The sequence below is a fragment of the Vicia villosa genome, unplaced genomic scaffold (assembly GCF_029867415.1).
Source record: "Vicia villosa cultivar HV-30 ecotype Madison, WI unplaced genomic scaffold, Vvil1.0 ctg.000113F_1_1, whole genome shotgun sequence".
In the NCBI taxonomy this organism is placed as follows: Eukaryota; Viridiplantae; Streptophyta; class Magnoliopsida; order Fabales; family Fabaceae; genus Vicia; species Vicia villosa.
In genome coordinates this window covers 1073590-1086295 of record NW_026705021.1, presented here as the reverse complement: position 1 = coordinate 1086295, position 12706 = coordinate 1073590, and the positions used below count along the sequence as shown (strand labels likewise).

General features: G+C 35.1%; 2 protein-coding genes across 2 annotated transcripts; one reads left to right on the top strand and one right to left on the bottom strand.

Moving 5' to 3' along the window:
* Positions 1-4010: 4010 nt before the first annotated feature.
* LOC131624282 (L-type lectin-domain containing receptor kinase IV.1-like) lies at positions 4011-6281 on the top strand. The gene has a single exon (XM_058895229.1). The coding sequence runs from the start codon at positions 4224-4226 to the stop codon at positions 6240-6242; it is 2019 nt and encodes a 672-aa protein (XP_058751212.1). The 5' UTR covers positions 4011-4223; the 3' UTR covers positions 6243-6281.
* A 119-nt stretch (positions 6282-6400) lies between these two features.
* Positions 6401-10229, bottom strand: LOC131624283 (uncharacterized). The gene is made up of 12 exons (XM_058895231.1): positions 9876-10229; positions 9615-9747; positions 9423-9496; positions 9267-9313; positions 9045-9183; positions 8658-8702; positions 8386-8587; positions 8219-8280; positions 8000-8100; positions 7418-7478; positions 7161-7235; positions 6401-6782 (listed from the first exon to the last, which is right to left on the bottom strand). Exons 1-12 carry the CDS (start codon positions 10063-10065, stop codon positions 6607-6609), a joined length of 1305 nt encoding a protein of 434 aa, XP_058751214.1. The 5' UTR covers positions 10066-10229; the 3' UTR covers positions 6401-6606.
* Between the last annotated feature and the right edge of the window lie 2477 nt (positions 10230-12706).

Genomic DNA, 12706 nt, shown 5'->3' with positions numbered 1-12706 from the left:
AAACCTTTCAAAGGACTATGAAGAGAAGGATCTCTGAGTTAATGATAATCAAGAAGGTGGGAGAATGATTCCTGGCGGGAAGCTAATAAGGCCTATCCTCGGATTCCATAACAGTGAAAAGGTATGTGGAACTCAAAATGAGATTTTCCCCTTGGTGATAACGGCAACCATGGCCAACTTTGATGTGTCCAAGATCCCCGTTGATGGAGGAAGCTTTTGCAAGATTATGTTCACTAAGCTTTTTGAAAAACTTGAACTAAAAAGGGAGAAGTTGTGGTCATATGAGGGCTCCTACCTATAAGTCTTTAATGGGATTGTAAGTTACCTTTGGGGGTATATTTAGTTGATGAATATTTTGGGAGAAGGGAGATACATTAGGGAGTTCGAACTATAATTCCTAATAATTCCTTTTATAAATGTCTACAACTACATCTTGGGCAAACTTTTCACAAAAATGATGGACACGGTGGCCTCCTCGTTCCACCTTAAATTGAAGTATCGCGATCTTCATGATGAGACGATGATGATAAGAACATGCCTATCTAGATCACGAAGGATACATAAATATTTGCATCGTGACTAGAAGGATAAAGAAAAATAGAATGAGATGGAGATCAACGTGGTATCCCTCACTAAGTAGCTAGAAGAAGATGAGATAAGGCGGCTAAGCACACGATTAGAAGCTAAACCTCCTTGACATTGGAGAGGCTTCTCGTGTCAATGATGAGTTGGAATTTATATGGGTTCACCTCTATTCCCTATTTGGTGAGCATGAAACCTAATAACTTTCTCGCTTATGTGTTGAATGAGCACTTGGTTGGATTCAGACGCATGTTTTAATTCTTGAATGATCCCAATATATATTCTAAGTATGGTGCATTACGTCCTCCTTATGAAGTCTTTAAGATCATGTCATCAATGTAAAACTCCATATTATGTCCTATCTTCTTTGAGAACACCACGTCCATGAGTCGTTGATAGGTGGCATCGACGTTCTTGATCCCAAATGACATGACATTGTAATAATAATTACCATGGTTGGACATGAACTTCGTCGTGAGAGGGTCTATGAGATCCATTTAAATTTGGTTGTACCCTAACTAGGATCCATTTGGAGCCCCTAGAAGGTTCTCCATAACACAATTTCTGTAGAGCTCCCATGGTCCATTAACACCCGATTCACATCCCAATTGAAATGTTGAATCGTAATGACCATGATATTGTTGTTGTGGGGGAGTACGCCCATAGCCTCTTCTCTCAAAATATAATTTTAGGCTCCTCGTCCCTACTAGAGACGTTGAGGGCATGTATGGGTGTAATATTTATTGTTAACACCTGTTAGGCATATCTTTTCTAGGAGGAGCTACACTCTCCTCCTTATGCGAAATCTACAGTGGTGGTGTTGTTGGTCTTCTTAGAACTTTACTTGAGCATCCTCGTGAGATGATGGTGAAAGCAATTTGTGAGTTGATTGTATATGTGTCGCCCATGTTATTTTTACCGGGACCCACGGTGAATGCCAATTATACTCGCTAAAAGTACAAATGTTTGACAATCCTTAATTGATAAGGGTTGTCAGAGGCTTTAAGATTGTTAGGGTATTGAGAGCTAGCTCGCATGAGACAAGAAGTTAGTGTATATGAATATTTGTCTAAGTTATTAGTTGTCCTTCAGTATGATGATACTAATGTGTTAATAGCCTAGGGGTATAAACCAAGTCTCCCTAAAATATATTAACCACCACGGGAATGGGTGGTTGATTCCCTGAAATCTAGAAGGTGTAGTTTATTTTCACACCTTGTTATGTAACGTCTCCTGACCCAGTATGATCCATACACGATCACGTGTTATGGACGGACAGTACATTTGCACGAAGGATGCTCGAATTAATAAAAGAACGACTTGGAAAGGACAGACTCCCCCGCAGACTACTCTAAATTATAACACTACATAATTTACTTTGGTTGCATTAAAAATGATTATCCTTTGCAAATATGTTTTTAAGAGACCGTACTTATCACAAAAATTATTTTCACATAGCATTTTATTTCAAATTATCATCATCATCATCATCATATATATATATATATATATATATATATATATATATATATATATATATATATATATATATATATATATATATATATATATAGTCTCAAAGGTAGCCTTTTGGTGTGACCCTATGTGATATTTTATCATCTCTCAAAATGTTAAAATTATTCATATTTGTCATTTTAAAAAATTGAGGAGATTGTTGAACAAGAATGGTTTGAAAATGTTAAAACTCATGTAACCACTTATTAGCTCTAATGATTTCTAAAGGTTTTTTCTTTACCCACCTCCCTAGGGGGTCACCCCCAGCGAAAATCCTATTTTACGCCTGCTTCGGAAATGCATTTCCGAAATATTTTTTTTTCTAAATTTTTTCAGACTTCGGAAGTGCATTTCCGAAAAAATCCCAAAAATTAGGATTTTGATTAATTCGGAGATGCATCTCCGAAAAAACAAAAAAAATCTAAAAATTCCAAAAATTAATTTTAAGATATGAATTAATTTATATATTATAAATTTGATATAATTTATGAGTAATAAATAATAATAATTATATATTTTGATATAATTTATTAGTTATGAATAATAATTATTATATATTTTTATTCTGATTCATATTTTAAAATTTAAAATAATTTTAATTAAAAAAATTAAAATAATTTCACTTACAAAATGAGTTATAATTTTTTATTTATATATTTATATATTTATAATAATCATTATGTATTTACAAAAAAATTAAAAAAAATGTGTGTTTTAATTTATATATTTATATAATAATTATAATAATTATTATATATTTATAAAAATTATTATATATTTATATATTTATATAATAATTATTATATATTAATTATAAATATATTTATATATTTATATAATAATTATAAAAATTAAAAAAATGAGTGTTTTAATTTATAATAATTATTATATATTTATATATTTATATATTAATTATTATATATTTATATATTATATATTTATATATTTTACTTACAAAATTAATAATTATTATTATATATTTATATATTTCTATTCTTATTCATAATTAAAAATGAGATAATTTTTTATTTAGTTTAAAAAAATTAAAAAAAGATTTTGTCTTAATTTTATTTAATGAATAAATTTTATATTTAATTCTATATAATTCAAAATTTACTTATGGAATTAAAATGTTTTTGATTTATATAAGTTAGAGAAATAATTTTTAACTTTCAAATAGTATAGGATGTTTTGATTCACCTTGATTTTATTGATTCACCTTCATTTTATTGATTCACTTTGATTTTATACCTATTAATTGTATTGATTCACCTTGATTTTAATTTTTTTAATAATTATTAATTATTTCGGAAGTGTATATCCGAAACATTCCAAGACCAATTTGGTCTTGGAATATTTCGGAAGTTCATTTCCGAATTCCTCCAAGGGAGGTGCGTTCGGAGATGAACTTCCGAAAACACCACATTTTCTGAAAAGTAACTTTATTTCGGAGATGCATCTCCGAAATCAATATTTTATATTAAAAAAAACACGTTTTCGGAAATACATTTCCGAAAACACCTTTTTTAACAAAAAAAAGTACTTTTTCGGAAATGAACTTCCGAAACAAGGGGTAGTGTGGTAAATTCACCAGGGGTGGGCAAGAAGGTTAGGAGGTGGGTGAAGAAATTTTCTTTCTAAATAGTAGGTTTTAAAAGTTAAAACTCATAAACTAACAAGATAAGTTTATAATAATCCAACCTTTTAACAAATACACTTATTAACATGAAAGAGAAAAAACAATAAGATGTAGATAAGATATCAATATCAATGACAATGATATATTTCTCCATTCATCATTTACTTAGCCGCCAAGAAAATCCTAGGCTTACATAATTCATAGTGAATGTTCAAATCCACGCACTCAAATTTGACACCATACAAAGTTGGAAAAAAAAAATTATGATTCACATGTGAATGATTGATTATTCAAATGGCCATAAGTAGCACATAAATTCTTTTTTACTAAACCAGCTTTCATATTCTTTTTAATAATAGTTTGCATCTAAGTTAGGTTCCAAGACTTTTCTTATCATGCTTCACTTAGGACAAAATCTAATGAATAATAAATAAGCATTGAACAGAACTATGTACAGAAGCATTAGTATTCACAAACTATAGATGTCATGTCTCACACTCTCAGCCTTATATTGGTGTTGTTTTTTCTGGTTACAGTTGTAGCAAGTAAAGATGTTAGTTTCATCTATAACAATGGATTCCAATCATCTCATTTGTATCTTGATGGTATTGCTGAGTTAACCTCTAATGGCATACTCAGACTCACCAATGAAACCAAACAAGAAAAAGCACATGCTTTCTATCCAAATCCTATACTTTTCAAAAACACTTCCAATGGAAGTGTTTCTTCTTTCTCAACCACTTTTGTGTTTGCCATAAGACCTCAGTATGCAACTCTTAGTGGTCATGGAATTGTTTTTGTTGTTTCTCCAACAAAAGGGTTACCATATTCACTACAAAGCCAGTACCTTGGTCTATTTAATAAATCCAACAATGGAAACAGTAGCAACCATGTTTTCGGGGTGGAACTTGATACTATTCAAAGCAGTGAGTTTAATGATATCAATGATAACCATGTTGGTATTGACATCAATGATTTGAAATCAGCTAATTCAACTCCTGCAGGATATTATGATAGTAATGGTCAGAAGAAGAATTTGACTCTTTTCAGTGGCTATCCTATGCAGGTTTGGGTTGAATATGATGGTGAAAAGAAGAAGATTGATGTTACTTTAGCTCCTACTGATGTTGTTAAACCAAAACAACCTTTGTTGTCATTTACCAAAGATCTTTCTCCGATTCTTAACAATAGTATGTATGTTGGATTTTCATCAGCTACTGGATCAGTTTTTACTTCTCATTATATTCTTGGTTGGAGTTTTAAGGTTAATGGTCAAGCTCAAAGCCTTGTGATTTCTGAACTTCCTAAGTTACCAAGATTTGGTGAGAAAAAACAATCCAAGTTTTTAACTGTTGGGTTACCTTTGCTTTTGTTAAGTTTGGTTTTCATGATAACTTTAGGAGTTATTTATTATATAAAAAGGAGGAAGAAATTTGCTGAGTTGCTTGAAGATTGGGAACATGAATATGGTCCACATAGGTTTAAGTTCAAAGATTTATACTATGCTACAAAGGGTTTCAGGGAGAAGGGGCTATTGGGTGTCGGTGGATTTGGTAGAGTCTACAAAGGTGTGATGCCAGGTTCCAAACTTGAGGTTGCTGTGAAGAGGGTGTCTCATGAATCAAGACAAGGGATGAGGGAATTTGTGGCGGAGATTGTTAGTATCGGTCGTCTTCGTCACAGGAATCTCGTTCCGCTTCTCGGCTATTGCAGGCGAAAAGGTGAGTTACTTCTTGTCTATGATTACATGTCTAATGGAAGCTTAGACCACTATCTGCACAACCAACCAAGAGTGAGCTTGAATTGGAGTCAAAGATTTAGAATCATCAAAGGGGTTGCTTCGGGTTTGTTTTATCTGCACGAAGGATGGGAGCAAGTTGTGATTCATAGAGACATAAAAGCTAGTAATGTTTTATTAGATGGTGAAATGAATGGTAGGTTGGGAGATTTTGGTCTTGCAAGGTTGTATGATCATGGTGCTGATCCTCACACAACTCATCTGGTTGGAACTGTTGGGTATCTTGCTCCTGAGCATACCAGAACAGGTAAAGCAACTAAATTTTCTGATGTGTTTGCTTTTGGTGCATTTCTTCTTGAAGTTGTTTGTGGCAGGAGGCCTATAGATCATGTAGGAGAAAATGAGAGTGTGATTCTGGTTGATTATGTGTTTGAATGTTGGAAAAGAGGTGATATTCTTGAGGCAAAAGATGTAAATTTGGGAATATATTATGTGTCTGAGGAGGTTGAGTTGGTGTTGAAACTTGGTTTGATGTGTTCACATTCAGAACCTGGGGCTAGACCAAGCATGAAACAGGTTGTTCAGTATTTGGAGATGGATATACCATTGCCTGATTTGTCCTTGCTTAGTTTATCTTCTTCTGGATTAACTTTTGGGTACCAAGAACATTTTGAGGACTTTCCAATGTCTTATCCATCTTCTATGGACAAGACAATGTCGCATACTTCTATGTCTATTGCTGAATCGCATCTCTCCGGTGGTCGTTGACTTTCAATATCGACATGAAATAAATGCTTATTTTGTCAATTTTTGTTTGATGAAGCGTTGGATTTTGGTAAAAATGCATATAAGAGAATTTGTTATCTCAAATGTAAAATCAAGTTTGAGTAAATAGTGTAATAAATTGCTACTTCTTCCATATAGAATTCATCTGATACTTCACCATTGTTACCACTTTACAAGTTATTATGCAGTTTAGAATGTTATGCACGTGACAATGGATTACCATTGTATATGCCATCATAACATTTTAACTACAAGAAAACACCATGAGCTAATTTTGCACAAAACTAGCCCTTTTTTTTCAGTTATCAGTAGTCCAACCTAAACCTACAGCAGTAGATGGATCAATTTACAGAAGCCTGCAAATGCGAGCATCGATAACCGGACATAAGTTTGCTTCTGTATTTCCTAGATAATCATCCAGAGACATCCTGTTGTTTTTCCATGAGGAGTCAGACAAGTTCTTCAGCTTCTCTCCTTCACCCGTTCTCTTTTCTTGGACATTAAGTACTTCTGCATATCCACCTATAATATTGAGCAAATTAGTCAATATCAATATACAAAACTTGTCATGATGAAGTCACCAGCATGCATAGAATGAGCCTTAAAAGTGAACATAGCATATATATAATCACAGTCATGGAATGAGGTTATACGAAGAATTTGAAATTTTCCATTAATCACACAGCATCAAAATATGAACTGATTAAGCCACCGGGAATTTTTAGGTGAGCACCACCAGCCATAGGCTATAATTGTTACCATTTGATGAGCACGACATTCATGAAAGAGAAGTTTTATCTGATAAGAAATCATTATTTTATCTATACACTCATTGTAGCATGCACAATTATCACTAACACAGTCATCATAGATTATAAAGGATCAAAGAATCCATCATACCGCTTGCAAGAGCCACTATATCACTTCGAGCCACTATATCACTTTTTTTTACCGATGGTGCAGCAGCAGTAGTACCTACACAGAGAGTTAGGCTTCAATACTGAATTAAATAAATGATAGAGAAAAGGTTGAAATAGCTCCCATTGTAGAAAATACAGTAAGCTCATCTTAGTCGGCGTGGGCATGTATGAAGAAGACCCATAATAGTTAGAGATAATATATGGACATAAGGAAACCAAGCAGAAAAATAATATTACCTTCGGATTCAGTTTCAGCTGATGGAAACTTCAAAATCCCTGAGATTTTTCTGTAGAGACCCTGTAAATGATTGTCATGTTACAGATCAGATATCCATTAAATTGCAAAAAAAACTATAGGTAAGGCATCCGAAGAAGCATGGCAATGCTAAAAAGTTCGAGACATGCTAGGTTTTCATGTTAGATGAGGAAGTTTTAATGTTATTGACTGAAAATACTTGTATTACAGAAGTAAATCCGTGTAACCCCATAGCCAAAGCTCCTCAGAGAAGAGACACTCCTCTTTCATTCATCCCAAACCATAAGGTTTCCAACTGAAAAGATGATGAATGACACCCCTCTCTCTCTCTTCACATTTTCTATATATCTGAAACAAGTCACACAATTGAGTCGCTCTCTTCCCCTCTGCCACATCGCATTCCTCCTGTCACATTCCTAGACTTTTTCCTAATAAAACTATCCAACCGCGGGCTCGGGTAGATGCTGTACTATTTACCCTTTTGGCCTCACATTCACATTTTGATACTTTATTAACAAATTTGTTAGTTACAAACTCAAGTACTCAACATTGAGAGTTCTAACCTCTTGAACCATAAGCGAACTTGATTTCTGATCAATTGCTTTACGCCTGTACATAAGAGCCATACATGTCAAGACAACACCCACCTTGGGATGTTTTTCTCCTTCAATAAATAGAGAACAACAAATATTAGGAAAAATATGCGATCAGTGATAATGCAATATGAATTTTTAAATTGAGTTCCGGTTAACAGAAACAGATCAAAAGAATGGACAAGTCACCATAGATCTCTTCTGCCTTAGTTAATGCCTTTGTCAAATGCTCCTCTGCATTGCGGAAGTTACTAAAACAAGAGTTATTACTTGTTAGTGATTTATCAGTTATAATGACATAAAAACTAAAATGGAACGTTTGGTAAACAAAAACCATACAAAAAACATTAACCTACCCCAAATGTGATTCAAGCTGTCCTAAAGCACACATGGCCCCCATTATTAATCCCTCCATGTTCATGTTACCACCTCCTAAGTATACATTGCCACTCTCTTTAAGGTCAGCAGCTCCTTCTATAACATTCTGGTAAATCTCTTTTGCCATTGAGTAGTTCTGCCTTGTTTGTTGGAACTCAGCGTACGATAGAGCAGCAGTGCCTACATAACAAAACGTCAATCCAGGGTCGAAGAATGACTGACTCAGTACCACAGAAAGAAAGAAAGATACCTTCGCATAGCTTGGTGCGTAGAGATTTGTCAAAGTAAGGTTCAGCTGCAACAAAAAATTAATAAACATTCATCATGTATCAGCAACATATTAAAAATAAATACAACAACAACAAACAAGCAAGCAAGCCTTATCCCACTAAGCGGAGTCGGCTACATGGATCAACTGTTGTCATAATGTTCTATTCGGAACCATACTTTTGTCCAAATCGTTAATTTCAAGATCTTTCTTAATAACTTCTCTTATAATCTTTCTAGGTCCCAAGCCCAGATAAAAGGAGAGGGTTGTGCTAGCCACTCGACAGCCAACATAAAACATTGTCGAATCTCCATGACATGGATCAACTGCGAAATTGAAAATAAATAGACCACTAGAATTTAGTACTACCTGATTTAATATCTCCCTTGACAAGTTCAATGAGCCCTTTAAGAGCTTTAGCACGGACATTCAGAGCTTCAAAATCTTCTGTTTTCTCGTTCTCCACGAGCTCTATACATTTATCAGCCACCGCAGATGCCATATCATCCTATGTACGAAAATAATCTTAAATAAACACCATGGTTCAGTAAAACACGACCAAATAATTTACATCGACAAACATATACCAACCTGTTCCAACTCTAGATGAAGCCCAGCCTGAGCTTCAAAGGCAGCAACTACAACAAGAAACCAAAAAACAACTTAAAAAATCACTAAAAAAAATCACATTTAAAACAAAACCCTAGCAAACGCAGTAAACTACGAAAGATGAACAAAAGAATCTACCTCTAATACCCAAGTAAGAATTAGTCAATTCTTGAACACCGTCGAGCTGTTCAATTGCATCAACATAATCTCCTCTGAGAAAAGAGAAAAACATAGCTCAAATGAGTTTGTGTACACAAACCAACCAAAAAATGTAGCTCTAAAATGAGTTTTGAGAAACCAATAGAACCAAAATGATCATAAAGAAAGAACCTTTCAGAAAACAATGTAGACATAGCAAGCAAAGCAATCCCTTTGGAATTCTCATGTTTTGGGTCATTTCCTTCCGTTAACTCAGTTGTAAGACAATGCTTCAACACCAAATAGCCCATACCGTATGATCCAACTAACCACACAAAAACAAACAAACCCAGAATTAAAAAACCAAAAAAGATCGTAACTTTGAACAAAACACGCAAATGGGTCATCAAAGAACCAAAATTTCTGATGGAAAAAAGAATTTTTTTTTCTTACCTGATTTTTCAGACCTAGCTTGTCGCAAAGCGTATGCGCTCATTCGAACAACATCATCGATGGCTAAGCTCTTGTCCAACGCCAAGCCGGTGTTGAATGACCTGAATGAAATGGGAGAGGGTTTTGCAGTGAGAGAAACGAGAGCTTTGGGAGAGATTCTTGATGAAATCTTTGATGCTATGCGAAACATGGTTGCTTGAAGAAGTGTTGATTTTGAGGGAAGAAATGATATTTAGGAAATGAAATGAGAGTAAAGCCTGTAATGTAATTAAGATGGGTTTTGTGTGAAAACTTAGAGCACGAATTTGTTGCCCTAGTTCACGAGGGATTCAAATAAGTTTGTTACCTTTTTTTTTCAGAGCAAATAAGTTTGTTACTTTTTTTTTTTTTTCAGAGCAAATAAGTTTGTTATCCTAAAGAAATTTTCTATACTGAGCACAAAACATCTGACGCTCTGAAATGCATCGTCTTTTCAAACACACTCCTTAAAAAGTTACTCTTTTGTCATTTTTTCGCCTTTTAAATAGGTTCATTTGTTTGTCTTAAGGTCCGTCTTGAGTCGAATAACATAGACGAACTCACCATGCCATGTTGAATCTAATTTACTTCTTATTTGTTAGATAACACTAATACATCGTCTTTTCGTTCTCAAGTGGCCGTGGTGGTTGTATATGTGGTGTATGTGGTCATGGTGGTGGGGATAACTCTGTCCAGTATCAAATATGGAGGAAATATGGACACGAAGCTTCAATTTGTTATCACACGTTCAATATAGATTATATTCCAACTATTCCACAAGATGATTCTCAAGTTTACCCTAATATTACCCTTCCTAAGTCATATCAGAGTGGTTATTAATTAAGAGTTTCAATTCTACATGCTTATTCAACATATATATGTATTGGCCTTAGTCTATCGAGAGTTTCTTTAGACCTCATGTTCCATATCCTTCTATGTATCCCGCTACAATGACACCTTTTATGATGCCTCACATGGCACATATACCTTCCTTACAATTGTATAGCCTCTTCACCAAGACCTTTGGCTCTCTATCTCACTTCCCAACTCTGATTGTAGATGTATCTACTAGTTGGTAACCTGACTCGAGTGCCTCATATCTGTTAGCTGGAAATTTCAACGAATAAAGTAAGATGAAGACAATTGAAGAATAAAGTTATTTCGAAGGAAGTTGCAAATTCAAGCTCACGAAGATCATTCGAAGTATCAAGTGTTTGAAAGGTTTTTATCATGTTAAGTGTTATCAAAGAAAATATCATCAAAACAAAGATAAAGACTTAGAATATTTTGGAGCTTTTAAGAAGAATATCTTTGACCGTCTCGTTGGTTAAATTTGGTGCCAAGAAAGTTTGCATCGCAAAAGCCTATTATAGTGATATGAGTGTTGAGATTTGTAGGGGTAAGGAGCAGTCCAATAGAGACAGTTCCTTGAAGATATCTCAGGAATTTTTAACAGCTTTTCAATGGTCTTCTAATGGGTTGGACATGAACTGACACACCTTGTTCACAACAAAGGAAATCTCAAGTCAAGTCACTATGGCATACTGGACTGCCCCTACTACAGACCCGAAGTGTGTAGGGTCAAATTCCTGTGCAGAGCCAACTTTGGAGAGTTTTGTACTAAAAGCCATATGAGAAGCTATACCCTTGGCTAAGGCCATGTTGGTTTAATGGAGTAAATTCCTGATGTATTTTCCTTGAGATAGCTTAAGAGAGCCATTAAATAGATGATTAACCTCAATAACTAAAAAATAGTCTAATTGACCAATATACTTGAGAAAAAATTCCATGTTAAGTTTAGTGACAAGTTGTTGATTAAATGGTGTAAAGAACCCATTGATGATTATATCATCAACATATACCAGCGCTCGTGTAGAGCAAGAAGGTGTGAGGCGCATGAATAATGAGGGATCACACATACTAGCTCAGAAACCAAGGTGTGAGGCGCATGAATAATGAGGGACCATATAAAGCCTTGTGGAGCTTGCACACCAAACCTGGTTCACCTTTCTCAAATCCTGGTGGATGAACCATGTAAACCTCCTCATTAAGTAGTCCATTCAGAAACACATTATTCACATCTAGCTGTTGAATAACCCATTTATGGGATATAGCTACGGTTAAGAATGTTCTCACAGTGACTGGTTTTACTACATGTGAGAAAGTCTTTGTATAATCAAACCCTTCAACCTGTTGGAACTTATTCTGGACCGACCCAATTATCTGAATTGGGCCAACCCACTCTTTGGCCCAAGGCACTCTAGCCCATGCGCGCTACAGCATTCTCCGGCCTGTTCCGGGCAAACATCAAACCTAACTGAGCATGCAGAAGCCTCGTGCTCGGTAACGGCTAGCTCGCATATTTCCAGCCTAGCGCCTCGCACGGGTCCTCAGAAGTTAGAGCCTTTTCCGCATAGGATAATCCTATAAATAGCCCTCTAGCCTTAGAGGGCAGGGTAACCTTTTTCTTACCCAAAATCTCTCACTTTGTTGTACCTGGTTGTCTAGATACTTACTTTGGCATCGGAGTGCCTTGCAGGTACAACCACTTTTTTTCCTCTTTAACCGCTCCGGATTTCACTGATCTGCTCGGTAAGATCAGTGGCCCCGTCTGTGGGAAATCACAGCTCCCCCCGTTTCCTTTTCTTGCACTTCTTGATCCATTCTTGTCCTCTGCAAGAATTCAGAAATCAAAGCTCTAGTTCAATCATCATCCATGGCTAGCAACAACGAAGACTCCTCTTCTTTGGACGCTACAATGATCAATAAGAACGACATCTCTGTCGTCATTCCTCCGCCCAGAAATGCCGTCC